Source organism: Moesziomyces antarcticus (assembly GCF_000747765.1).
Source record: "Moesziomyces antarcticus DNA, scaffold: scaffold_v10008, strain JCM 10317, whole genome shotgun sequence".
NCBI lineage: Eukaryota > Fungi > Basidiomycota > Ustilaginomycetes > Ustilaginales > Ustilaginaceae > Moesziomyces > Moesziomyces antarcticus.
The window spans coordinates 280,928-306,572 of NW_014639002.1; the positions used below are offsets into that span (position 1 = coordinate 280,928).

At 60.9% G+C, this 25,645-nt stretch overlaps 12 protein-coding genes across 12 annotated transcripts; 6 read left to right on the forward strand and 6 right to left on the reverse strand.

Moving 5' to 3' along the window:
* Positions 1-203: 203 nt before the first annotated feature.
* PAN0_008c3502 (acid phosphatase) lies at positions 204-1,691 on the forward strand (the record flags this gene model as incomplete). The annotated part of the gene is made up of 1 exon (XM_014801003.1): positions 204-1,691. The coding sequence occupies one exon, from the start codon at positions 204-206 to the stop codon at positions 1,689-1,691; it is 1,488 nt and encodes a 495-aa protein (XP_014656489.1).
* Positions 1,692-2,782: 1,091 nt separating this feature from the next.
* Positions 2,783-6,544, reverse strand: PAN0_008d3503 (uncharacterized protein; the record flags this gene model as incomplete). The annotated part of the gene is made up of 4 exons (XM_014801004.1): positions 2,783-5,209; positions 5,275-5,937; positions 6,150-6,192; positions 6,441-6,544. The coding sequence occupies 4 exons, from the start codon at positions 6,542-6,544 to the stop codon at positions 2,783-2,785; spliced, it is 3,237 nt and encodes a 1,078-aa protein (XP_014656490.1).
* A 212-nt stretch (positions 6,545-6,756) lies between these two features.
* On the forward strand, positions 6,757-7,437 carry PAN0_008c3504 (uncharacterized protein; the record flags this gene model as incomplete). The annotated part of the gene is made up of 1 exon (XM_014801005.1): positions 6,757-7,437. The coding sequence occupies one exon, from the start codon at positions 6,757-6,759 to the stop codon at positions 7,435-7,437; it is 681 nt and encodes a 226-aa protein (XP_014656491.1).
* Positions 7,438-7,717: 280 nt separating this feature from the next.
* On the reverse strand, positions 7,718-8,457 carry PAN0_008d3505 (uncharacterized protein; the record flags this gene model as incomplete). The annotated part of the gene is made up of 4 exons (XM_014801006.1): positions 7,718-7,783; positions 7,855-7,909; positions 7,981-8,091; positions 8,168-8,457. 4 exons carry the CDS (start codon positions 8,455-8,457, stop codon positions 7,718-7,720), a joined length of 522 nt encoding a protein of 173 aa, XP_014656492.1.
* Positions 8,458-8,705: 248 nt separating this feature from the next.
* On the forward strand, positions 8,706-9,160 carry PAN0_008c3506 (lyr motif-containing protein 5; the record flags this gene model as incomplete). Its single annotated transcript, XM_014801007.1, has 3 exons — positions 8,706-8,759; positions 8,895-9,036; positions 9,096-9,160. 3 exons carry the CDS (start codon positions 8,706-8,708, stop codon positions 9,158-9,160), a joined length of 261 nt encoding a protein of 86 aa, XP_014656493.1.
* Positions 9,161-9,301: 141 nt separating this feature from the next.
* PAN0_008d3507 (rhamnolipids biosynthesis 3-oxoacyl-reductase) lies at positions 9,302-10,277 on the reverse strand (the record flags this gene model as incomplete). Its single annotated transcript, XM_014801008.1, has 2 exons — positions 9,302-9,600; positions 9,698-10,277. 2 exons carry the CDS (start codon positions 10,275-10,277, stop codon positions 9,302-9,304), a joined length of 879 nt encoding a protein of 292 aa, XP_014656494.1.
* Positions 10,278-10,904: 627 nt separating this feature from the next.
* Positions 10,905-12,904, forward strand: PAN0_008c3508 (actin monomer binding protein; the record flags this gene model as incomplete). The annotated part of the gene is made up of 2 exons (XM_014801009.1): positions 10,905-12,620; positions 12,707-12,904. The coding sequence occupies 2 exons, from the start codon at positions 10,905-10,907 to the stop codon at positions 12,902-12,904; spliced, it is 1,914 nt and encodes a 637-aa protein (XP_014656495.1).
* A 413-nt stretch (positions 12,905-13,317) lies between these two features.
* Positions 13,318-15,606, forward strand: PAN0_008c3509 (uncharacterized protein; the record flags this gene model as incomplete). Its single annotated transcript, XM_014801010.1, has 1 exon — positions 13,318-15,606. One exon carries the CDS (start codon positions 13,318-13,320, stop codon positions 15,604-15,606), a length of 2,289 nt encoding a protein of 762 aa, XP_014656496.1.
* A 975-nt stretch (positions 15,607-16,581) lies between these two features.
* PAN0_008c3510 (uncharacterized protein) lies at positions 16,582-18,195 on the forward strand (the record flags this gene model as incomplete). The annotated part of the gene is made up of 1 exon (XM_014801011.1): positions 16,582-18,195. The coding sequence occupies one exon, from the start codon at positions 16,582-16,584 to the stop codon at positions 18,193-18,195; it is 1,614 nt and encodes a 537-aa protein (XP_014656497.1).
* Positions 18,196-18,362: 167 nt separating this feature from the next.
* PAN0_008d3511 (aspartic peptidase A1) lies at positions 18,363-19,895 on the reverse strand (the record flags this gene model as incomplete). The annotated part of the gene is made up of 1 exon (XM_014801012.1): positions 18,363-19,895. The coding sequence occupies one exon, from the start codon at positions 19,893-19,895 to the stop codon at positions 18,363-18,365; it is 1,533 nt and encodes a 510-aa protein (XP_014656498.1).
* A 1,079-nt stretch (positions 19,896-20,974) lies between these two features.
* On the reverse strand, positions 20,975-24,415 carry PAN0_008d3512 (pseudouridine synthase; the record flags this gene model as incomplete). Its single annotated transcript, XM_014801013.1, has 1 exon — positions 20,975-24,415. The coding sequence occupies one exon, from the start codon at positions 24,413-24,415 to the stop codon at positions 20,975-20,977; it is 3,441 nt and encodes a 1,146-aa protein (XP_014656499.1).
* A 412-nt stretch (positions 24,416-24,827) lies between these two features.
* Positions 24,828-25,349, reverse strand: PAN0_008d3513 (acetate non-utilizing protein 9; the record flags this gene model as incomplete). Its single annotated transcript, XM_014801014.1, has 1 exon — positions 24,828-25,349. One exon carries the CDS (start codon positions 25,347-25,349, stop codon positions 24,828-24,830), a length of 522 nt encoding a protein of 173 aa, XP_014656500.1.
* Between the last annotated feature and the right edge of the window lie 296 nt (positions 25,350-25,645).

Consider the following 25,645-nt stretch of genomic DNA (forward strand, 5'->3'; position numbering starts at 1 on the left):
TCGGCATCTCATGCATTCATGCAGATCGCCATAGCTGCCCCGTCGAGCAAGGAAGCACTCCAGCCGCCGGCTTGTCCTATACGGTCACCGCACTTATAAGCGGACACCTATTCGAATAGCCACCGCCTGATTCGCTCCTCGTCCTTCCCCTTCAGACGACTTTCTCCTGGCCCTTTGCCGCCTTCATTGGAAGAGCTGCAAGTATGATCACACTCAGCCTTGCCAGCGTGCTGGCTTTGACGGCCACTACCGCCGCCAATGCCTACACCTACCCCAACATCCCCGCAGACAAGACCACGCCCACACAGACCCGTCTGGCCTTCCAGCAGCTCAACGCCGTCTCGGTCGCTTGGAACACATACGAAAAGCTCAACCAGTCCTGCGTCGCATACGGCACTTCGCCCACATCCCTGACCCAACGCGCATGCTCGTCGTCCTCGTCAACTTACCCGACCTCGCGCACATGGTTCAACAACGTCCTCCTCACCGGCCTCGCACCCGCCACAACTTACTACTACAAGATCGACAGCACCAACTCCACCACCAACTCCTTCAAGAGCGCACGCACCCCAGGCGACCAGTACAGCTTCGTAGTCAATGCGGTCATCGACATGGGCGTCTACGGTGCCGATGGTTACACCACCACCAAGAAGCGTGACATCCCCTTTGTCCAGCCCAGCTTGTCCCACTCGACCATCGACCAGCTCGTACAGTCCGCGGACCAGTACGACTTTGTCGTCCATCCTGGCGACTTTGCCTACGCAGACGACTGGTACCTCCGTCCCCAGAACTTGCTCGATGGTAAGGACGCATATGCTGCCATCACCGAGCTTTTCTTCAATCAACTCAGCGCCGTCTCGGCGTACAAGCCTTATATGAGCTCGCCAGGCAACCACGAGGCGGCATGTAGAGAGGTTCTATATCACCAGGGAGCCTGCCCTCTTGGTCAGTACAACTTTACCGACTACAATGCTCGATTTGGCCCCACCCATCCCACCACGTTCGGAACGGCGAGCACCGACGCAGCAGCGCAGTCCAATGCGACCGCTGCTCAGAAACTCGCTCTCCCACCTTTCTGGTACTCGTACGACTACGGCATGGTCCACTTTGTCTCACTCGATACCGAGACCGACTTCCCCTCGGCGCCGGACACCGCCAACCTCGGTGCCGGGCCGTACGGACGTCCCTCCCAGCAGATCGACTTCCTCAAGGCTGATCTTGCTTCCGTGGACCGTACAGTGACGCCCTGGGTGGTTGTCCTGGGACACAGGCCTTGGTACTCGACGGGTGGTAGCGACAATATCTGCTCCGAATGCCAGACGGCGTTTGAAGATATTTTCTACCAATACGGTGTGGATCTCTTCGTTGCGGGTCACGTGCACAATCTGCAACGTCAACAGCCTACGTACAAGGGTGCTGTCGACCCTGCCGGCCTCAACAACCCCAAGGCTCCTTGGCACATTGTCGCCGGCGCCGCCGGAAACATCGAGGGCCTTTCGAGCGCGGGCACCATCCCGGCGTACAACGCCTTTGTCGACGACTCGCACAACGGATACGCCCGCCTCACTTTTGTCGACAAGAACTCGCTCAAAGTCGACATGATCCACTCCACCAACGGCGAGATCCTCGACTCGGCCACGCTCACAAAGAGTCACAACCAGCAATTTGTTCGTCAATCCGTCTCGGCCTAGGTCCTATTCGAGGCGCGGTCTTGTCTCTTTTGCCGTTCTTCGCTTTCTTCACACGCTCTATTCGCGAGATAGTTCAGAACCATTCTCACAATCACTCGTCTGCAAGGTAGTGGCCAGACCACCTTCATGATGATGTGTTGCTAGTTTGTCGAATCGTTCGATCTTTTGCTTGTCGCTGAGAGCGCCGTGGCACTGGTGTTCTGCAGCCTTTTGATCTGACCGGGGGCGTCGTGGCTGGTCCGAGGAAGGGGGCGGCTGATTTGCGCCCTGGTCGACTTTCGCAGCTGCGGGCCTTGGACGAGCGGTGGGTTGGATCGGCTTGCTGTAGGCCCCACAGTGTGAGGAGCGAGGTTGTCACCACTTGGCAAGTTGCAGATCTTGCATTTGTCAAGGTGGGCTGAGCGACGCTCCGTAGACCTGGATATAGAGGGACTCGAGGATGAGACTGCAATCCGAAAGGTGCTGGTACTGCCTCGGGGCGTGATCGCAAGTTCGACCCTTTTCTCTACATTGTCTATGCCTCGGGTAGCACGCATGGGACCGCCGCACTCGGTCCAGTGACGGTCCGACGGACGTGTTGTTGGTGGTTGTCCGGCGCGCTCGGACCCCGGTGCCTGCATACGCCGATGCCCACCTACGCCATGCACCATGCACGCCCTGGAGGCGTCGCATAACGCACACACCGCCTCAGGGGTACAGCGCACGTACCCCTTACTCACTCACTTAGCCTTAGTCTCGCTCACTTGGTCGCACATGTACACAGCACATCACCATCTTACACATTCGTTCGGCTCAATACATTGCATTCGCATCAACTTCTTCTGCCTGTGTCGTCGCTACACCAGTGCTCAACCACTTCTACGCACGCGACGCTCCAACACGTGTGACGTTGTGCTCCTTCTCTCGGCGTGACTGCGCTTGCGGTTCGCCGTGACGCCTCAGTCCCGTCAACTCTGTCGCCGCTATCCGTCAGCCGCTACGCAAGAAACCGAGGCCGCGCGATACTAGCGTTTGTGAAAAGACGATGTCACGGCGGTCGAACGATGATTGCGGGAAAAGAGACTATGAACAAGATTTCGGACCATGCTGGCCTAAGGGAGCGGGAGGGTGACAAGAGATTCCGGCAGGTGAATGGCCTGCAGCAAGGGCCCTTGCCACTTGACGTCTGAGCGGGTGGTCGGACAGTCGCTGTGCGGGAGGAGACCGGTGTCGTGCATGGTAGACAGAGGGTACCTTCGACCTGGGGCGCCTGTGAAAGGACCTGACTTGAACAAGGGATTGCGCTGAGGCCACGGGTAGCTCGCAGACCGCATTTCGCTCAATGCGATCTTCTTTTCCGCCGACGTGCCGTCTGTTCGACTCGGCGTAGACGTCAACAGCTTTCCCACCACCCTGTCGGCCCACTCCATCTGGGACGGATTGCTGCGGTCGACGTAGATGCTCGGGTTCATGTGCTTGGCGACGACGATCTTCTGCGCATCGGTCAGCCTGTCAAAGTATACGGGCAGCGAGATCGGCGCGAAAAAACGGGCCGCAAGCTGCGGGTATGCCTGAAAGGCGACGTGTGGTGCGTACACTGGGACGAGCGGGGATTGCGCCACGCCCGGATTGAGCTGCTTTCCTACGCGCAGGGCGGTGAGCTCGTTGGGATGGAATTTGGCCAAATGCTTCCTCGGGTTGCTGTACGAATGGGCGGTCGATTGGCTCTTGCCGGAACCGCCGGCAAAGAGGCCGATGCGTTCCTTGGAGGCGCTCATCGTGAAGGAGCCGTTCGGCCCAAAGGGGCAGAGGGGACAAAAGCCGGCTGCGACGATAAAGTCGAGCAGCTTCGACTCTCGCTCGTGTGCGCGGCTGACGCCTGCCAGGAACCGCAGCCATGCGAGTCGGAATCGGATCGCATCGGCCTCGGACTCGTCCTCGGAGCCATCCTGCAGCTCGCCTTCGATGACTTGGCCCTGATCGAAGGTGTCGTCACGGGCGCCCGCCTCGTCGTGCTGCTGACTTAGCGTCTCCGCCATCTCTTCGACACCATCGACAAGGTGCGTGGCGTCGGCCGTCGCGTCCTCGTGCCTTGCCGCGACAGGAAGCCGGCCGTCGCCGCGGGAGGGCCCCGAGATGCGGTGGACTTCGTTGGCGTCCTGCCTGGAGAAGATATCGTCGCTCTGCAGGCCCGTGCGGAAGCCTGCCCGGTCGGGCACCTGCGGTCGGCGCGGCTTCAACGTCTCCCTCGCTTGCTTCATCGACTCTCGCGTGATGGGAACCGACGAGGCGTTGGCTACGGCGGTCTCCCGCTTGCGCTTCTTGGCGGTGTCGTACTTGCGACTGTCGTTGTCCCTCTCCTTCTGCATGGCGTCGCGCAGCTTGCGGAGCGAGGACCACGCTTCCTGAGCCTCCTTGTGCTTGCCGCGATCGAGGATCGCCAGGCGACGTAGAGACTTGTCGACCTGGTTCTGCTGGCCGCGGACATTACGAACGTAGGGCAGCTTGATGTCGAGGACGTCTTCGAGCGAGGCGGCGGCGACCGTGTAGCGGGCATGCAGGCTGGCGAATGCTTCGTTGTTCTTGAGCAGCGTTTCCACGATCTCTTCGTGCGTGCGACGCTTCCTGCGATTCATGTTGATGCTCGGCACGGTGGTGCCCTGGATCGTCGATCCCTGCGCCTCCCTCTCCTCGGTCCCATCCTGTTGCAGGGAGATGGCGACGCAGCGGTGAGCAAAGCCGGAGAGGATGGCCTCCTCGCGGTTCGTCGCCTGCAGAGTCGCGTCTTGCGCTCCTTCTCCCGTTCGGATGCCGACGAGGTCGAAGAGCTCCACACCGCCGGTGTAGTGGCGGTTGAGAGTGTCGTGCTGGACCGAGTGATGCATCAGCTCCCTTGCCATGGCGCTGCCAAAGAGGGTCTGCACCTGCGTACCGAAGTCCTGCCTGAGCCTGTGGAAGGATCCGTACGGGAGTCCGACCGACGCCGTGTGCTTTTTGAGGAGGAGGCAGGCATCCGACACCGTCAGGCATCGGTCGACTCTGCCGTGCCGAAACATGGGCTCGTCGCCGACGCCGACGAGGCGGTACGATTCGGATGCCAGCAGCTGCTCGACGGAGCCGATGACCGGTCCGTCCGGACCATCGGCACGCAACGCTCCGCGGTTGAGGAGGAGCAGGAGAAAGAGCACCGCAGGCTCGAGCAAGATGTTGGACGGCTTCTGGAGCGGGCGCATCCGGACGCGGATCGCGTTCGACTTTTCCGCGGCGTTGTAGTCCTTGAGATGCGTGATGCGCAGGTGAAGGGTCCAGGCTCCGGGCTTTTCGGAGGTGAAGCTGACGTCGCTCTGCTTCATGCCCTGCCGGTCCTCGTCAAGGTGATCGGTGGCGACGAGAGAACCGACCCTGAGCCCGGTCAAGAAGCAGGTCTGCACCAGAGCGATCCTCTGCAGCATCGTCTCGCCGGGCTTACCGATGGTGAGGTTCTTGAACATGTCGTTGAGGATGAGCTGAACTTCGGGGGCTCCGTAGACGCCCGGCGCCTTTGGGCCGTCTTGAGGTTGAATCGATTGATGAGATAGGCGACATGGTCCGAAAGCTGGCTGACGATGCCTTGCTTTTCATCGACCGAATGCTTGAGGACGTTGCGCAGGGCCTTTTCGTACGTGTCGAGCGTCTCCTTCTCTTGAACATACATGACGACGTTCTTGATCAGCAGTCGCTTCCACTGACGGACCGACGAGATGGAGACGTGCGCGGCTCCGCTGTGGTCGCAGAGACCCTTGGTCTCGACGACCTGCTGCGTGATGAAGAGCTTCAGACGTTCGGCCAGGGCCGGCACGTCGCCGTACGAGAATGCATCCCGATTATGGTTGTGATTGAATTTTGTGAGGCCGCGGGCAACATAGACAGGCAGAATCTCGCTGCAAAAGCGTCGGAATCGGATCGCTAGATCGATCCTGGCGATCTGCTGGAGACGAGGCTCTGTCGTATGCGCCTCGGATTCGCGCATCAGGGCCGCGATCTCCTCCAGCAGCGGCAAGCCATCTTCGTCGTCCATATCCAAGGCAGACGACGTGACGGAGGGTTGTGGGATAGGCCGACGTCTGACGACGGCCTCACGCTCTTCGACGGTGACGATAGGAGGCATGGTGGGCAGGTGCGATCGCAAAGGTTGGGAGGGATCGATGGCAAAGTGCTGCGCATACGTGATGCAGGTGGATGGAAGGAAAGAGACAAACGGTCCGGGAGCAGAGAGGATGGAGGCTATCTAACGTTCGATCGATTCGGAGGAGCCGCGCAAGCTAGCCGTCCACGTCAGCACTGTGCGGTGGACAAGCCTGGGCGATGCGCAGGCACGAGGAATCATAGTGACCTCGAGATCCGCCCCTCGATCCCTGCGCCCGTCTCTGACTCCAGCACCTCGCCTCGATCAGCCTCTGTATGCTCACTCAGCATCCGGTTGCGTATAGTCACGCACACCAGCAGCGTCGAGCGTGCGTGCACTGCAATGAAGCTGGCCGGGCTGTTACATCGAACGCCATAGAACGCCTCGACCTAGGTCAAGCGCCTTGGCTAGGATCGCTAGCATCCGCCAACTGTCGCCTCGATGTTCGAGACCGGCGTGCACGCGTTGCCACGGACTTGCCGATACTGAGCCTTGTGGCGTTCCGCCGTTGCGCAATGTTTTTTTTTGAAGGGGAGGGGGCGCTGAGCAGCGTGAATCACATGCGTGCCAGGCGACGAAAGAGTGCCATCTGGCTGACTGCTCACCGGTCGGGCCATCCGCTAAAACGCATCGGTCGCTCGAGCTGCCCATCTTGCCTGTCGGAATCTGCCGCGCTTCCGACAGAAAGAGCCGCGCCGGCTGTATGCATCGCCGCGCAGAGAATGTTTGGGCGAGGCAGATGGATCGAGCGGGCGTGCTGCGGCCAAGCGAAGGAGAGGATGCGTGCTGCTTGCGTGCGAGTCGACTGGTGCGCGTGCAGCGAGAGAGGGAGGGGGAACGAAGACGCTCAGCCGCAGATTCCCTCCGCGCCATCATCAGCAATCCGAGGCGTTCTTTGCTGTAAAAGCCTGCTACTCGGTCATGACGCGCAATAGTTCTGACGAGGACGGGCCTCTGGAGATCATTTCGATCGCGAGCGACAGCGCTAGGGGCAACGACGACAATGGCGACGACGACGACGCGCTCCAGCATGCGTCGAGCACTTCGCTTTCGTGGGCCGCGCTGCAGGTGCAGCAGGACAACGCGCTGCTCCTCGCCAGCCTCGTCCGCCATCACCTCGAAGGTAGCAGCGGCGGCGGCGCCAGCCGCAGCAGCAGCACCATCACCACCAGCAACAACGAGGGCTGGAGGCGCTCCGTCCTGGCGCACGTCGAGACGGTGGAACGGCGATACACCGGCGTCAGCGATATAGCTTCGACGCGAGAGCCCTACGGAGAGCTGTGCGAGCTCTGGCATCGCCTTCAAGAGGACCAGACCACCTCGCCCTTTATGAGCCGAGCACAGCCGCGAGGCTCGGATGCAAGCACGAGGGCTTCCCGACCAACCTCTTCGACCGCCACCCGCGACATCACCCGCGACATCACCCGCGACACCACCCGCGACACCACCCGCGACACCGCGCGCAGCGCCAACCGCAATGCCACTCGCGACAGCACTCGCGACAGCGCCCGCAACACCACTCGCAACACCAACCGCGACACTACCCCCCACAGCACCACCGCCAATGCACGCAGGTCGAAGCGCGGCCGTATCACGGCTTGACGACNCCCCCCCCCCCCCTTCTGTGGCGTCGATCTCAATCGAGTGTTGAAGTTTTCCTTCTCTTGGCCTGGTCTCTCTCGTGTGCGTTCCGTTCGATCGATCGATAGATCCAGCAATCGTTCGATGGTACTGATCGTTGCTTACGAGGACATGGCTGCGGGAATGCAGACCATGCCCGCGCCCTCACACCACAAGCAGTTCGAAGCTTGGCTCGCACGTCTACGGACAAGACTGTTTCCAGTGGTACAAATACAAGATGATTCGATGCAGTGCTGTTTAGCTACACGTCGTCGACGATTGAGCCGCCGCGATGCAAGTTGTCGAGCTGTGTGATGGACGTAGATGTCTGCGAGACGGAACCAAGGGAAAGGCGTAAGTCGTCGAGTCGGCTCAAAGCTGAGCGCGGACGCTACCTACGAGGTGGATGTGTGCCTCGATCTGGGCGAGCTTGTCGATTGCACGATCGCGTTTTCTGGTGAGCATCAAAGGGCAAATTCGAGTGAGACTGTGGTCGGAACACAACGAAGCGAGGGTGGAGCTTACGTTTCGAGCAAGGAGAGTTTCTTGGTGATGAAGGCTCTTGCTTCTCTGTTGGTCAGCTGAGCGTAAAAGTTGGCAAGTCCTAGTGAGATGAATGGGTTTTCGTCCTGGATGCTGTTGCATGCGCACATGATGGTGGTCAGTCAGCTACTGGCAGTTTGGGATGACAAGCGTAAAAGTGCCGACTTACAGTTTTGTCGGAGCTGCTACACCTGCACCGACATCTGCCAGATACGAGGCATCCTTGGAGCGGACTGCTGCATCGTTCAGACGATCTTCCTGCGTGTCGAGTGAGCGGAGTGTTTCTCGAAGCTTCTTGTACTCGTCGATCTGCGCGACTAGGCTCTGGTGGTCGCGATTGGCACGCTCGAGGTCTGGCAGCAGTCGGTTGGTGAGGAACTGCCGAGACTTGGCAAGCGCCGTAGCGGTCTCCGACTTGGTGGCCTCGTCGATCTCGGTCTCCTGCTCGAAGCGATCCATGGCAGCCGAGTGCTTAGGCTCCGGTGAGGTCGTAGTGCGAAAGAAACAGATGGGATGAAGGTGTTGCTCTTCTTCTTTTTTTTGTTGGACGGATTTTTGGAGTGTCTTTTTGGACGTGAAATGAGGTGCGGAAAGTGGAGGCGGGTGAGTGCGGGTTCCGGCTACCTAAGCTTGCTCTTTGCCGCACCATTGACACTTGACTCAGCTCCACACCGACCCTCATATCACAGACTCGCCATTCCACAATCATGCCTCCGCTCGGCCATCCCTTGCGGGCAAGAGCCATCGGGCTGTACAAGGAGGTACGCGTTTGTCCCGAGGCGAAGTTGCGGCTTCGCTCTTGTGGCCTCGACCGTCCGAAGCAGACAATGGAACCGACCTGAGACTCACGTCCTTGACTTTGCTTCTTTACCCTACGTCCTTTGTTGCTTTGACAGCTCCATCGACTGGGAAGGGAATATCCGGATCCCAAGTACAACTTCTTGGGCAAGCTGCGCAGCATGTTTGCCAAAAACGCTCATCTGACCGACGACAAGGAGATCAAGGCCAAGCTCGACCTGGCCGAATTCGTCAAAAAGGGTAAGCTCGCAGCCTGGATGTGCTAGCAGCCTTGTCGCTAACTTCTGGCTCGCCCGCAGAGACCGAGACATTGTACTCGCTGAAGAAGTATCGTACAATGCGTCGTCGTTACGTTCAGGACTAGCATTTCGCATGCAGGCCAATCGGCTGCAATCATACCCTGCCTTCATTTCTCAACGGGCTTCGCGCACAGGCAACCTCAGTGTGGGGTGGTGATACCGAGATGGCAAGCGGTCCTATTCATTCCTGAGCCACGAGAGCGAGACTAGAGGCGGGGCTGGAACTGGATGCTCTGGCCGCCGTCGACGACGATGCCGGTGCCGGTGCAGTGGGCGCCTGCGCGCGAAGCGAAGAACATGGCGACACCGCCAATATCCTCTGGCGTGCCGACACGGCCGGTGGGCTGGATGCCCTCGAGCAGGTCGCGGTTCTCCTCGAGGCCGTAGGCGGTCATGCGCGAAGGGAAGACACCGGGGCAGATGGCGTTGACCATGATGAACTTTTCGGCGAGCGAGTTGGCGAGCACCTTGGTGAGGTGGAGCGACGCCGCCTTCGAGGGTTGGTCTGTTGCACAAAAAGACAAAGCAAAGAGGACGGGGAGGGTTGTCAGTGGATCCACGCGCGAAGAAGCGCAATTGGCCGACTGCGGAGAGCAACTTACACGAGTAGGTGCCGTTGCCGGGAGCAGAGAGGCCGCCCTCAGCAAGAGGGACGATGGCGGCGGTGGAGGCGATGTTGAGGACGGTGGCGTGCTCGGTGTTGCTCTTGCCGTTCTCGAGCAAGGGGAGGAGGGCGACGGTGAGATAGAACTGGCTCTTGACGTTGAGGTCAAACACCTTGTCCCAGCCCTTCTGCTCGGGGAAGTCGACCATGGGGGCGCCCCAGGTGAGGCCAGAGTTGTTGACGAGGATGTCGAGGCGCGACTCGGCCTTCTTGACCTGCTCGGCGAGCGCATCGCAGCCGGCCTTGGAGCCGACGTCGGCCTGGAGAGCGACGCAGAGGCCCTTCTTGCCCTCGGGATCGCTGGGGGCGAGCTTGGAGAGCTGGGTAGCCACCTTTTCAAGATCGGCGAGCTTGCGGCTGGCGATGTACACCTTGGCGCCGTTGCGGATGTAGGTGGCGGCGATCATCTTGCCGATGCCCGTGCCACCGCCGGTGACCAGGGCGATCTTGCCGTCGAGCGAGAAGAGGCGCTGGGCGCCGAGCTCGGGCATAACTTCGGGAGCAGCGTCCTTGGGCATGGTGGCGATATGTTTTGGGGGCGGTCGTACAAGAGAATCAGGGCAAGGAAATCTTGGGAGGAGGTAGGAAGGAAGCAAGAAGCTGTGGTGGTGACCACGGCCCGAGAACTATCCCCGCAAATTGGTCAGGGCGCGCTTGCTTCACCTCGGTCTTGACGAGCGATGAGTAGCCGGAGCCTCTGCATTGATTCGGCAACATATCAAAACCCATCTCGGGCAGCTCCTCAACCGGACACCGGCTTCTGTGCGGCTCTGGCGTTTCGAATTTTTCCCAACAACGGTGCCAAGGACAACCTAACAGTTTGCGACTCGCCCGAGACGGCCCGCACCGTCAAGTCGCTCGATGCACGGCCCAACTCTACTCCACACCGAATTTAGGGGGGGCGCTGCCCAGGCACAGCACAACGATGGGATGCACGTTGGCGCCGGTTGGCAGTCGGAAGTGCGAAGACGCGTGCCATGACACATGCGCACAGCTCACAGCAGCACAGCCAGCTCCAGCACACACCAACTCAAAGAGAGCCACTCGCTTCCATCCTTCCGGAACCATCACCTTAATCGTCCGCGCCCCGGTGTCTCCTATCTCCATCATCACCATCATCATCGTCACCGTCGCCGTCGTTGACCATGTCCAACATTCCCATCGCCGATGACCTGGCCAAAGCCTTCAGAGAGGCAGACCAGTCGGTGCGCGCCATCCTCGTGCAGAACGATGGCGGCTTCCTCAAGCTGGTCCAGTCGGCTCCTCCCTCGAGCGCCGACGTGAGCGACAAGGACGACTTCATCCCCATCCTCTCCAAGCTGTTTGCCAACGATCCTCAGCGCAGCGGCTATGCGCTCTACCGTCTGGACAGCCAGTCGGCGGCGGGTGACTGGGAGTGGCTCTGCTGCTCGTACCAGCCGGATGGTGCCAAGATCAAGGAAAAGATGCAGTACGCCATCACGCGCTCGTCGCTCATGGCCGGCCTCACCGAGCGCAACTTTCTCGAGACCATCTTTGGCGCCAACCCCAGGGACTTTTTGTGGCCCACCAAGCTGCGCAACAGCCGCAAGCACGACTACCAGAACCCGCAGCTCAAGACCGCCGGTCTCGCCGCCTCGGACGCTGCGGGCACGGGTGTTGGAGGCGCGCGAAGGAACTTTGGCTCGGTCGGCAAGACCAACTCGCTTCGAACCACCGACGACGATGCTTCGAGCTCGAGCAAACCTGCCAGTCTCGAGACCAACTCGGGCGTAGCGGGTGTCTCCAGCACGGCATCTGCACCCGCCGCAGCCACCGAGGAGCGCCCAAAGCCGTTGCCCGAATCGGAACTGCCCACTCTCTCGACACCTCCCGCGCCCAAGCGCTACAATTCGCACGAGTTTACATCCGCATTCAAGAGCCCCTCCCCACCTGCATCCGAGGAGCGTCACGACCAGGCCGCATCGGAGCCCGTCCAGACCAGTGCCGAACCCGCTGCTTCTTCCTCCACCTCGGACAATGCCAAGCAGTTCGCTTCCGAAACCAAGGCGCCCGAAGAGCCCAGCACGCCAGCGGTAGCAGCAGGCCGTTCCGACAGCCTCTCGCAGCCCACGGTTCCATCTGGCTCGACGCTGGCGGCGGCTGCCGAAGTCACATCCGCCACAGACTCGAAGCAGCCGGAGGCCAAGGTGTCGGCGGCCGAGCAGGAGCTGGCCGAGTTCAAAGCACCACAGGAGCCACCAACTCCCGCGACACAGACTGCAGGCTCGCTGTCGCAACCCACGCTTCCCACCTCCCTGGACCAGGCCAGTTTGAACGACTCGGCGCCCAAGGCCGCTGCGCAAGAGAAGAGCTCCATCTCGGTCGGCTCGGGAACGGGCCCTTCGAGGGGTGGACTGACGGAGCGCGAAGAGGAGCTTGCCGAGCTGCGTCGGCTGCAGGCTACCGAGCGTGCTTCGGGCAACGGCAACGGCAGTGGCAGCGGCGGCATGGGCGCGGCGGGTGGGCCGGCGCTGGGATTCAAGTGGGGCGATGGAGTGCAGGAGGCCATCCAGGGGCTCGCTTCGACGGCGTCTGGCACGTCCGAATGGAACCTGGTGGTGTTGGCCATCGATCTGCGCAGCGAGACGGTGGAGCTCGAGTCGCCGCCGCGATTCGTGCCGGCAGCCGATCTGCCCTCGGCGTTGAGCAGCAACGACCCGCGCATCGCCTTCTACCGGCTGGACGATGTGTCGATGCGCACGTCCGGCGAGAGCGTAGTGGCGATGCTCTACTGCTGTCCCGCGTCGAGCGGCGTCAAGGCGCGCATGATCTACTCGAGCAACGTGCTCATCATCCTCAACCACGTCAAGAGCTTCTCGGGTATGCGCATCGTCAAAAAGGTAAGTGCTCGCAAACGCCGGCTTGCTCGAAATGCTCTTCGTTCCCAACGACTAACGCTGGCTTTTGTTTTGGTGGGGATTTGCAGCTCGAAGCTTCGGACCGCGACGACCTCACGCACGCCTACGTCTCGAGCGAGATCGAGGAAGTGCTCTCGCAGGAGAGGCACAAGTTTGCAGGCACGGGATTTGACGGCGTGGCCGACCAGGCGCCCACCACGCTCACCAAGAGCGAACCGGCTGGCTTCTCGCGGCCTCGCAAGGCGGGTGCGTCGAGCCGAAACTGATTCGTTGTAGACGTCCTAGCAATGGCAGAAGAAGGGTGAAATGAATGCATCAAATGAGCGTTTTGGTTGACTGTTGAGCGGCCCCGCAGGCTGAGTTCTGCACCCTGCACGCACGGAGGCGCAGGGTCGCAAACAATTTGTGGAAAATCCCGCCTAAGGAGAGTTGCCGGTGTTGCGCCTGTTCTTTTTGTTTTGGGCTGGAATTAAATAAATAGTTTCGGCAGCTGCGTGCCGTGCATACACCTCCAAAGCCCAGCAGCGACTCGCTCTGAAAGCGGCGGACCGAGTCAACACGTTCAGGCTACCCTTTGCTCACCACTTTGACCTCCTCGCCAACTCGTGCGCCACCATCTCTGCATCTCAGTGGCATACACTTGCCCAAGATGCCGCACCAACACCATCGCCATCGCACGATGCGCCTGCGAAAGCAGCGGCGCGCATCTGCAGCATCGCCCTCCTCGCCCACAGCCGCCCCTGCCACCGCCTCGGCACCACGTGTACGCAATGCTTCGGCAGGCACGCAACCGAGTTCGTCCTCCGACTCTGACTCGTCCACCGACAAACACGCTGAAGCCGGAGCATCGGCCGACGCAGCCTTCACCTACCCACCCACCGACCCTTCGCCCGACGCAGAAAAGACGCTGGAAGAGCGCAGACGCCGCACAGAAGACGCAAAGAAGCTCGCCAAGGCGCAGCTGTTCCTCAACTCGGAGGTCAAGCGTGCCTCCACCGACGCGCTCAGCTTCCGTGCGGCGGCAAGCGTGACTCCAGCACCGACGAACCTGGGCAGCGTCACGTCCGAGACCGGATCCTACCTTGCACGTCTCTCGGCTCAGGCAGAGGCAGCTGAAGCTAAGCGTGGGCGCGGTCATCGCCACGCTGAAGATGACGACGACGACGATGACGACTCAATGCACGACAACCGACGACACCGGCATGGCAGGCCGTCAGCACACGGTATCGTGCGCAGGATGGCCGAGAAGCACCATCGCAAGGTGGAGAAGCGCGAGAAGCGACGTCGCACCGAAAGGCTGCGTCGCATCGCCGCGCTGGATCCACTGAAGGAGGGCGAGCGCCAGCACGGACAAGCTAAAGAGACCAAGTTTATGGCGCTCATCCGCAAGTACGGCGACATGGCCAAGGAAAACGAGCGCCAGACCAAGCCCGGTTCGACGGTCGACCTCACTGCGCAGGAATCACGCACCGCGGACACTACGCCAAGCACAGAGACATCGTCGCTGGACGAGCACAGCGCGTACCTTGTTGACACGCTCGAGGTGGTGGATCCGGGAGTGAGCACGGCGGGCCATCTATCCAACATTGGCAACTCGCTCATCTTCCCCAACATTCCGGGACTGTACGACCGACGACCGGTGATTGATCTTCCGGCGCAAGAGGTGGATGCATCGGCGGCGTCGACCGAGGCGCAGCTGCAGCTGGAGGAGGGCCGGCTTGCGTCGCCGCGGCTCAAGGCCAAGGCGGCGGCGGCGGCGAGCCAGGAGGACGAGGACGATTTGCATCTGGATGCGTACGTGCACGAGCTGCTCACCAAGCGCCAAAAGTTCAAGCGCGCCATGCAGGGCGTGTGGGCGTTCCTCAAGACGCCCGTGGGCGTGATCGCGGGCATCTACGGCTTTCTGGTGGTGTTTGGAGGCGCGGCGCTCGTGCTCTTCCTTGTGGGCGCCATCGATGGCGGCAAGAACAAGGACTTTTGGGTCGAGGTGTTCTCGCAGTTCGAGAACGGGCTCTTCACGATCCCCGGCGTGGGGCTGATTCCGTGGAGGTTAAGAGATACGTGGCGTGCGGGATGGATCGCGTACTACCAGCATCTCACGTGGCGGCTGCGGAAGAAGCAGGGCCTGCCGCGGCTGGCGGACAAGAACGACATTCCTTCGGTCGTCGCGCCCAAGGGACACCGCAAGTCACGCAAGGATCACGTCAAGACACTAACTGCCGAAGGTGGCGAGAAGGAGTCGGCAGCGCAGGCAGCGGGAACGCTTGGTGCTCAAGACGGCAGCAGCGTCGGCGAACTCGAGAGGCACGGGTCCACAGTGTCGGCCGTGCGACGTGAAGATGAAGGCGAGGGGCACGACGATGACGACTACGATTTGACCGACGACGAGGATGACGATCACGCGCTGGCGCTCTCGCCGGACGTGGTTTTGTCGCCGTCGCAGGCGGTCAAGCTGCACGAGCTGCAGGTGGCGTTTGGCGAGTCGCAGTCGTGGTACCGTGCGCACGAGACGTTTACGCACCATGCCTTTTCGATCAGCTATGCGGTGTGGATCACCGTCATGAACGACCTCAACTCGCTCTTCCAGTGTCTGCTCTGCGCATACATGTGGGGCTATGCGACGCACTACCGCGATCGCCCCGCCTGGAGCACGGGCACGTTTATGCCGTGCTCGTTCCTGGCGGGCATTGGCGCAGCTGTGCTCATCTGGAAGGGCGGCGAGAAGAGCAAGAAGAAGCGCGAGGTCGAGGAGAAGCTGCTCGCTGCATTTGCCAGGGATATCGATGCGCAGGTCGAGCAGATCAGGCGCGAGAACGAGGCGAGGTTCAACGAGCCTGCGCTAGAGACCGTGCGCGAGGTCGACCAGCCGGCGGCAGAGGCAGCGTCGTCGTCGCCTCGTGCGGATCAAGAGAAGACTGGACTGGATCTGGACACACTGGCGACCGAGATCGCTGCCAAGGACAAGTAGATCGGACTTATGATGGGAGACTTGCGATATAATTTAGGACTCGCTCTATCTCTCTGGAATTCCTATGGAAGGAAATGGCTGTTCGTCTCGTGTGACTTGCGAGTGTGACATGCAAAGCGGCAAGTGATACGGTCAGAGCAAGCTAAGTAAAGGGGCAAGTGGACGTGCGGTGCGTGTGGGCTGCAAGTGCTGCTGCAGCTGCATGATGTGCGGATGTGATGCATGCGGAAAGGAAGGTGCGGCAGTGGGGCAGTGTTGTTGTTCTTGCCACGCGACTCTGCGGTGCGGAGAGGCAAATTCCAAATTGGCTCCGAAATTCGCGGCGAGATGTTGAAGAAAGGGACTTTCGCACATGGGCCGGACGCTGTGCTGCGATACAGTGAGGCACTCGTTCGAACGTCCCGTTCCAAACCACAATGTAATCGCAGATTCCTGTGGGTGGATGGAAGAGCGAATCGCTTTGTCTCGCGTGGATGGCCGAACGATTGGATGGATGGGCTATATTTCGCTCACCAAAATGGGCTGAGATGGGCAAGACGAAATGATGCACGCACCAAAAAAAGTCCGACGCGTGGGTGCATCGACTTTGGCACCTCGCTTGCTGCACTGACAGCCCCTAACCAACACTGTCGAAGCATCCCAGAACACGCCATCACGCTTCCGCCAAGTTACATCACTCGAGTTGCCCCTGTTCCAAACCCAAAGAGTCCCTTCTCCGCTCCCACACCGCACACCGCACACGCCCGCCCCTTTCTTCCCGTCGTCATCTCAAGCTCCTCAAGATACCCCCTCCTCTTCCACCACTGATACCCAACACGACCCCTTTGACGACACGCACGCATCATCCCTATCAACACCCCAAATAACACCAACACCATCCAGCATCAATCCAGCATCCGATTCACCATGCAGCACTGCCTCTAGATTGATCCGTCACCCATAACTACCAGCCCCTTCCTATCACCGCCAGCCAGAATGGGCAACATCGGTTCGAGGCACGCCTCCAACGTCGTCGACGGCTTCGTGCTCCGACTCGCGCGTATCGTCGACTCGGTCCTGCGCACCATCAATCGCAAGCTCTCGGTGCTCAGCAGCTACTTTTTCTCCCGCGTCTTTGGCTACGATGTCGTCTTCTCCGATGAGCTCGCTTCGCCCACCTATGCTGCTGGAGCAGGCGCCTCCGCCGCCACCGCACGCCGCGGCGATCCACTAGTATGTGGACCAGGCAATGTGTGCATTGTGCCTGCCTCGCGCATCCAACAGCGTCTGGCCGAGAAGAAACGTCGCAGCGAACGGCGCAAGCGCGCAGAAGCCGCAGCCATGGGCAAGGAGATGCTCGACCGTCACAAGGCCGCCAACAGGCGAGAGTACTCCAAAGTCGACAGTCCACCCAGCAGCCCCATCACCGAAAAGGAAAAGATCATTCACAGTTTGGGGCCCGTCGCAAGAGCGCCTCCGCCCAGACCCGAGACCGAGCGCGAGACAGCCGCAGAGAGGGACCGCGGAAAGCTGTGGGTGCTCGGCAATGTCCAGCCCACACATACAATCCGTCCTCAACCCAAGGTGGCGTTCTACGATCAGCCCGCGCCTGCTTCGCCCATCGCTGGTGCAGGCGAGGCGAGCATCGACGAGCACGTGCTCCAACGCATGCACGAGCAACGTCAAGCCGCAGCCACCGTGCTGATCAAGAAGGCGATTCAGCCGCGCAAGTCGTCCAAGCTGCCGAGCCTCGCCATGGCTGCGGGCACACGCATCGAGGCGGTGGTCGAGAAGGACGAGACGTGCGTCGACGGGGCGGTGTATGGCGGGCACATGACTACGCGCAAGTCGGCGGGCGCCGATGGCAAGCCGTTGCTCGCGCCGCGCCCAGTGCGACTGCCCGAGGGGGCGCTGTCGCTCGGACCGTCGCCGTGGGAACCTTCGTTCCGCCATCCGTTTGCGGAAGCCGACGTGGCGCTGACGAGCAAGGCCAAGCAGCAGTTGCGACAGTACCGCCCCAAGCTTTCGCTCGACACTCATGTCGAGACCTCGCCGCTGCCACATGCGACGGCTGCGTTCGTGGCATCGCCGCTTGCATTCGACGACGAGACGGCAGACGACGTGGCCGAGTGGGGGGCGGCGATTTCCCGACCGCCGTCATCTGCCTCGACACGCGCCAATCGTACGCCCGCGCTCGCACGCAGATCCATCGACGCCATCTCGCTGCGCTCATTCGACTCGGCGTCCAACCACGCCCACACCGCCATCGACGTAAAGACGCTCGCCACCAAGGCGGTCAAGGAGGAAAAGGGCAGAAACGTCTGGAAGGACCAGGTGAACAAGGCAGCTATGCAGCGATGCCTCCTCCAGAAGAACGGCGACCAGGGGCGTAGGTTCAGTCTGGGCGGCCCGGGCATGGCAACTGCCACGGGAGTAGATAAGGCACTCACCCGCGTCCGCACCCACGAACTCGACCTGCCCACGCACAAATCGGCAGGACGAAGAGGATCAAGCCCAGCGTTAGCCTCGCTCCCACACAGTGCCAGTGCGTCTGGCCGATCCACCCCCTTACTGCGCGCCGAATCGCCCCTCCACACCGTTTCCCATTGACCCCCCCCCCCCCCCCCCCCCCCCCCCCCCCCCCCCCCCNCCCCCCCCCCCTTGGTCTTCCAACGTCACCCGTCATTTTCACCCCTAGAACCATCCGTGTACACATGCAAGTCGAGTCGGTTCAATCTAGAATTACACAGCCATTGTTGTCCATTCTTGTCTGAAGTTTACAGAGCCAGAGCGGCGATCAGAGGCACGGCGAGCACCGCAGCCAGCGAGAGCATGCCCGAGCGCTGCGCGGTGGTCGACGCCGCACTCGTCGCGCCCGTGCTCGACGTCGAGACCGTCTTGGAGTTGGTGCCCGAGTTGAGCCCCGAGGCGAGGCTGGCAAAGCCCACCGCGGCGCCGTTGCTGCCCGAGGTGGTGAAGACCGAGTAGACGTTCTTGAGGAAGGCGTCGCCCACAATCCACTGCAGGTCAGTCTGCGACGACGAACCCAGCCCAAAGAACGCACCCAGGCACTGCGAGCCCGACTGATCGAGCGTGCCCGCAACAAAGTCCGAGTCCGGGATGGTGTACTGCTGATTGCCAAACGTCAGCGTGGCGTCGATCGTCTGTCGGCACGGGAACGAGTAGTAGCCGTTGCCCTGCGACTGCGAGCCTGGGATGTTGGCGTAAAACGACTGCACCACCGAGTTGGGTCCTCCGACGAGCGTGGTGCCCGTGTCGATGGCGGCGCGCGTGAGACCGTCAAGGCTCACGTCGCTACCGCGCGCACCGATACCACCCAGACGCACCATCCAGTAGAGCTCCTCGATGAGCGAGTTGTAGCTGATGTTGCCCTGGTACAGACTCGAGTTGGTGCCGCCGAGCGTAAAGATGCCGCCTGCCTGCTCCTGGTTGTTTGATGTGAGCGACGCCCTCTCTAAGTAGAAGGAGAAGGTGTCGACGTTGGCTGCAACCCAGAGCGGCGGCTCGCCCGATGCTGCGAGCTTCTGGAAGCCCATGCCCATGATGCCCTCCATGTTGCCGCTCACTAGACCGGACGACACCTGTTCAGCCACGGCGAAGCGGGTGTCCTGCACAGTAGTGCCTGCGAGCGAGAACGTGTCGGATGCCTCATAACCGGCCACCTGTCCCGATCCATATTGTACGTTGAATGCGGTGGAACGGTTCTGGAAAGTGCTGCTCGAGCTGGGCTGGTAGTAGTCCGAGGCGATCCAGAAGTCGGCCGAGCCGGTATCGAGCACCACCTCGTAGTCCTTCGATGGTGTGCCGCCCGTGACGGTGGCAACCCAGGTGCTGTCGTACTGGACGTTGGTGAGGGCGGTCCCCTGTGCTCGACGTGCCTTGCTGGATGCATCGGCCGAAGGGAGTCCGTACTTGTTCTGCAGGATAGCTTTCTGTTCGTTGGCCCAGTCAAGCAGCTCGTTGCCCGAACGCTTGGCCATCTCGCGCTTGCGGATGGGGATGTGGATCGGGGCCGATCGCTTGCTTGCGGCACCGGCAGCGTTGGCAGTGGACGCGGAAGACGATGACGAAGCGGCGGGAGCGGCGAGCGCCGAGGATGCCGAAGCGACCAGAAGGCCGGAGGCTGCCAAGGCGGTACCTGACAGCTTCATTTTGATTCTAGGGGGTGTGTGTGAGATGAAGGAGGGGACGGTGCCGGAAGATGTGGGGGTATGAGGAAGGGGCAAAGAATCTCTTGTCGCCGGATCGTCTGCTTTTGAGGCTACCGGAGCGTCGAGCGTGGTCAGCATAGCCTTGGGTCGGGCGGGGACGTAGGCATGTCAGCGTCAGCGTCAGGCTCAGGCATCGAGAGAGAGATGCCCATCGGCTCGTCCGTCATTGCGGCGGACCCCCTTTGCTCTTCCGACTTTTTGCGGGTCGAGGAGCGGGTTCGTCGGGGCGAGCGGCGGTTCAGCATCGTTTGGCCGGTGGCTGCTCCAAGGAGGCGGTGCCAAGGGTTCGCGGCGGCAGAAATTCGCGGCTATGACGACACTCTGCCGTGTGCCTGTCAGCCGGCGAGCTGGACCCTCTCTTTGCCCTGCTCGCAACGTAATTTGCTGCCGTTGCCGGATCGTCGGTCAACTCGCTGGCTCCCTCGCTCCCTCGCTCACTCGCTCACTCACCCCACTCTCTCCGTCGCCGCCGCTCACCGGCTCGACGAAATTGTGACACGGGTGATTGACAGAGAGTCGGCGGACTGCTCGCTTTGCAATCACATCTTCGGTGATGGCGTCTCGAGTCGCAATCCATCGTCACATGCCGCACAGTGACGGCTGCGGTCAGCTTCACCGAACGCTGGATTCCAATGCGGTCGACCTTGCGGCGTGACCGGCCGGAGGGTGCTTGTGGACTTGACTGTATTCGGCAGGCCCGTTACATCTGCAGGCGTGCAGGTCTCGCTGCAGTCGGAGCAGCCGGTTGGGACCGCGTGGTTCTGCTTCCGCATGGCAGGCTTGGCCCGCAATATGGTCTTGACGCCCCGCCTGACACTTGCTCAGCACACGCTTTGCTGCAGTGACAAGGTTCGGACCAATCCCGGTTCGTTCTGGCTTCGACTGAGCACACCGCCACTCGGTCCGTGTGGCCGTTTTCTGCAGCACCGCCTCATCCGAAGCCAGATCGGCGGAAGCCACACTTTTTTGTGCAAATTGATTTTATCCTCTTCGCGCTCCACATGCTCTGTCGCTCGTCTTCGGATTTTGGCCGACAACGACCCGATCGGCCCGATGCCAAACGAGCTCCTCAAACCTCGACCTTTCTCGCCACAGTCGATGGTGCTCGAACCCAGCCCAGCAATGCAATACAACATGGAATGAGCCTTCGAGAGCGACTAGATTGCAATCTTGCGGATCTGGAACACGTATACGTGGTAGCCGATCTCGATCTTGCGCATTAGACTGTTGCGCTCCGCCTCGAGCAGACCCTGCTGCTTGACTTTGTCCTCTTCCAGGGCGGCCACCTCGCCGCCCGACGGTGACAGCATGCGCACATTCTCCATCTTGAGACACGCGCCCACGCGCTTCTTCCTGCATGACGTTTCAAACACCGCCAGCGCGCGCGACAGCGTCCTGTGCTCGGCGGTCACGGTGACAATGGAGCCACCTGTGCGCAGCACGGCGAACCAACTCTCGAGGAAGAAGTGGTATAGCTTCGACAGCGACTGCGAGGCCTTTTCGCGCTTTCCCCATGGAAGATCCGTGAGGATGGCGTCGATCGTGCCTCGACCACCCACGAAGGCCTCGAGCGCCGTACGGTCTGTAACGTCAACGCCGCGCAGATGCACACGTACCTCGCCGCTCGATGGGCCCAGGCCGGCAAGCTCGGCGATCTGATGCGCTCGCCCAACAGTCTCGTTGTCTACATCGCATCCGAGCACTTCTCCGCGCAGCCCTCGCGCCTCCATCATCGCTGCTGTCTCGAACACCAGCGAGCCATGTCCGCAGCAAGGCTCGAGCACCCGCAACGGGCCCAGCCCATCGCCTGTCTCCACTCCGTTCTGACCCTTGCGCTCCAGAGGCAGAGCCAACGCCAGAGCAAGCGACGCAGCCCGATACTCGGCCATGGTCGTTCCTCCAACCAGCAGCGCGTTCCTTCCCGGTGGTCGTCTCGGGAAGGGCGTCACCGGCGCTGGCAGCTTGAGCATGAATGCGATTTGCCCCTCGGTCTTGAGCGCCGGGTCGTCGTCGGCGTCGAGCTCCTTTTCGAATTCATCGCCAATGCCGAACCCGGGCAAGAACTTGAGCGTCACGTCTAGCAGTGGCTTCTCCAGATCAACCTTCCAAGCCCTCGGTGCTGACCGGTCCGTATTGTCATCGTCCGGTCCGTTGAGCCACTCCCACGCCAGCTCGCCAACATATCGCTCCATCGTCTGCGAGTTCAGGCTCGGCAGGTTGTATGTCGCTCGGTCGACCGTCGCACGGTACGTTCGCTGTTCAGGCGGCACGGTGATACCCGTGCAAGCCTCTGTAATCCGCAGCCAGCTCTCCAGCGCTTTGTCGAGCTGGGCGCGCGAAGAATCCCACACCTCGTCCAGCAGTTTCAGCAGCTTGACCTCCGACGGAAACGGTGCTCCGTCGTCCGTACCGGCTTCGCTCGCTGCTGAGCTGCCTGCTGCCTCTTTTCGAGACACAATGGACGGTGTCACTTCGGTAATTTGACTCGAGGCGGTTGCATCGGCCGAAGACGACGCGTCGAGACCGCCTTCCTCTTCACGCAGAACCAGTGGCTTCTCGATGAGACCGGGCGTCGTCTTTTGCGTGCCCAGCTTCTTGCCTTCCTTCTTGGCGAGCGCCTTGCGCAGCTCCTTCGCCTTCCATTTGGCACGCTTGCTCGCACCGCCAATGTACTTTTCGTGCTTGAGCTCCTTGGCCAGCTCCCTCGGGAACTCGTGCAGGGCAGTCAGCAGATACGCCGTCTTTGCGATGCCCAGCTTGGCGTCAAAGTAGGCTTCGAGCGCGTGCGGTGCGAGGCGGTCGTCGACAACGCGCACGTGGCCCGAGTGGATGCTTGAAGATGTCGCAGCTCGGGCGGACGCCTGTTGCGCTTGTTGAGGTGCACGCGCGAGCGTCTGTTGGAGCACCTCGCGCTGTGCAAAGTCCTCAAAGCCGCCGAATACCTGGAAGACGATCGGTACGCTGATGCTTGCGCTCGCTGTGGCGATCGCGGGACTGAGCGAGGAAGAAGAAATGCTCTGCGGTGGGTAGTCGACAAGCTGGCGCACCTGCGTGAGCTCGACGCCGCGATCCTGCTCGACGTACTTTTGAGGTTCAGCGAGCCGCGATGCCTTCTCTTCGATCTCGGTTGTGATGAGACTCGAGATTGCAGAGCTCGAAACCTGCGACTCCGACTTTGTTGCCTCGGCAAGACCCTTGGGAAGGCTCGCCTCGCCTGCTCCGTTACCAGCCCCACTGCCATGCGGGGTGATCGACCTCCAGTCTTCCCTCGCCCACCATGGCAGCGCGTCCTCGAACGACCACTCGTCGGTCCAGTACTTGATCGCATGCAGGTAAATGTAGAGCTCTTCGGGTTTCGGGTCTGGCAAGAGTGGGATCTTGCACTCTGGGCAAAAGTCGGACGACTGTTCGCGCACCCGCTTCTGCCAAGCCGTCTCGATATCCGCAGGTCGGTTGAGGCCCTTGGCAGGTACCTCGCCCTTGTCTTGTTCGAGTTTCTCGAGCGCGCGCTTGAGCAGCTCGTCAGAAGGCCGACTGGATCGACCATTGGGTCCGGGCACGTGCACGTTCTCGAGACCCTCCTGAGCGATCATGTCTTTGAAGAGTACTTCGTCTTTCCACCGCGCCCAGTCCTCCTGGCCATCCTGATCGCCCTTGATAGCGTCGACGATCATTTCGACTTCCTTCTGGCCAATCTCTCCGCCCACCTTCTTCCACTGGTCGGGGATAACCTGAGCGAACGACGATGGATCCACCTTGCTCCATACGTCGTGGCCGTAGATGGGATCGTTGCAGATAGGATGGCCGAGGTATTGTACGTGCACTCGGATCTGATGGGTGCGGCCGGTGATAGGTCTGCAGAAGACCACGCTCGAGTCGGTTTCGGCGTCGTACGAAAGGCGAACAAAGATGGTCTCGCAGTATTTGCCCTTGGGGTGGACGATGTTGACGCCGCTCTGTCGGTCGATGGTGAGGATGGGCTCCTTGCAGACGATCTCGCCTTCGGGAAAGTGGCCGCGCACACGACAGACGTAGGCTTTGCTCACTTGGCCAGCGGCGAACTGCGCACCGAGCCTGGACGCGGTCTCCTTCTTGGTGGAGCAGACCATAATGCCACTGGTGAGTCGGTCGAGCCGGTTGGTGGTGTACACCATCTGGACGCCGTGTTCGGTACGGAGCAGGTCCGTGAGCGTGTGTCTGAGGTACCTTCCCGCAGCATGCACTGGGATCGATCCCGGCTTCACAATGACGAGCAGGCCCTCGTCGTCGTCTCGGTGGATGATCTTGATAGGCTCGTCGGTGACGGGAGGTTCGTGGCGGTGGACGCTGTTGCAGATCTTGTCTCCGTCGCCAATGACCTGGTGGATGTCGGCCTTCTCGCCGTTGACGGTGCAGATGCCCTTGTGGATGGCCCAGACGTAGTACTCCTTGGTGCGGTCGCGGAATTCGGTGGTCATGATCTCGATGAGCTCGCGCCCGAACCAGCGCAGCTTGGCGTACGTCTGGAACTCGTACCAGTACGGCTGCGTCTTGCGAAGGCCGTCCTGGAGCGTGGTCACGCTCGACGTGCTCGCCACGCCCCCGTGATTGCCACCCATCGTGCCGTCACCGGTTCCTGAGATGCGTCGTGCGGGTCGAGGGATTGATGTGATGCGGAAACCAAGCCTGAAGGCGCTTGGACCCGCACCCTTTTGCCTCGAAATGCAGAGCTCACTTCTTCTCACCGAAATTTTCTCGGTCCGCACGTCACTCGCGCCCGCCGAGTTCCGGGTCTAGCTACAGTATGCTCTACCTTCCCTCAATCATTGGTTGAACACGATTCGAAGCACCTTTGGCATCTCATTCTTCACGAAGCCAGCACAAGGGGTGGTAGCAATGGATTACAAATACAGCAGATATACGAAAGTACGATGCGAGTGCGATGATAGTAAAAGGGAAGTAAGTGCGATCAAATGGTATAGAGGATGCAGAGCGAGCCGAGGGCATGTGAAAGGGGTCCCGCGAATCGTTTCAAGTGTCCTTCTTGACAGACATGCCAGCCTCTGCCGCCGCCTTCTCGGCCAGTTCACGCTGCTGGTGTGGCGGGTGTGCTTGCGCCTTCTCGGAGTAGGCTTCCTGGGTGGCAGTCATGAGATCGTGGATCTGGTAGATCTGCTCGTCCGACATCTTTTCGAGCAGCTGCGGGTCCAGACGTTGTCCTCGGAACCCGCCGGGTTGACCCTGCTGCACCTCGAGCTGGTCCAAGTACATCTTCCACGAGCTCAGGAAGCCGACGATCTGGAGAGGATTGTCGATCGACCTGTGCCTTCGGAACTCGTCCTTGATATAGTTATCGCCGACGGCACGCATATCGGCGTCCAGCTTCCTGTGGGCACGGAGCAGTCTCCTGTAAAGCTTGACCGGCGGCAAAATGGTGGCGGCGGTGCGCTTGACTGCATTGATCTCGGATCCAGGTGGGATGGGCTGGTTGGACGCCGACGCCAGCTGGCGCAGCGACGAACGCAGCATAAGAGATTGCGTTGGACGCAACATTTCGAAGATCTGCGAGGGCGAATCAGCAAAGGATGAAGCCAAGAGTCAGCCAACATGCCACACGACTTGCTTGCGCGAGTGGAAGTCGTGTCCTGGTCGATTCGGCTGCTGCCCCTTCCGACAGAATGATCCATCGTTGGAAGATGGAAGACGGCTCAGAAAACAAGAGTTGCGGCATCGACCAAAGCAGACGACACGTTGCCGTGAGGCGAACGTGCCGCCAGAGCCAAGGGCTCGGCGAAGAGGTGCCAGATATGTTGAGCGCTTTTTAAAACCTAGCGCGATCGCTCATTGCC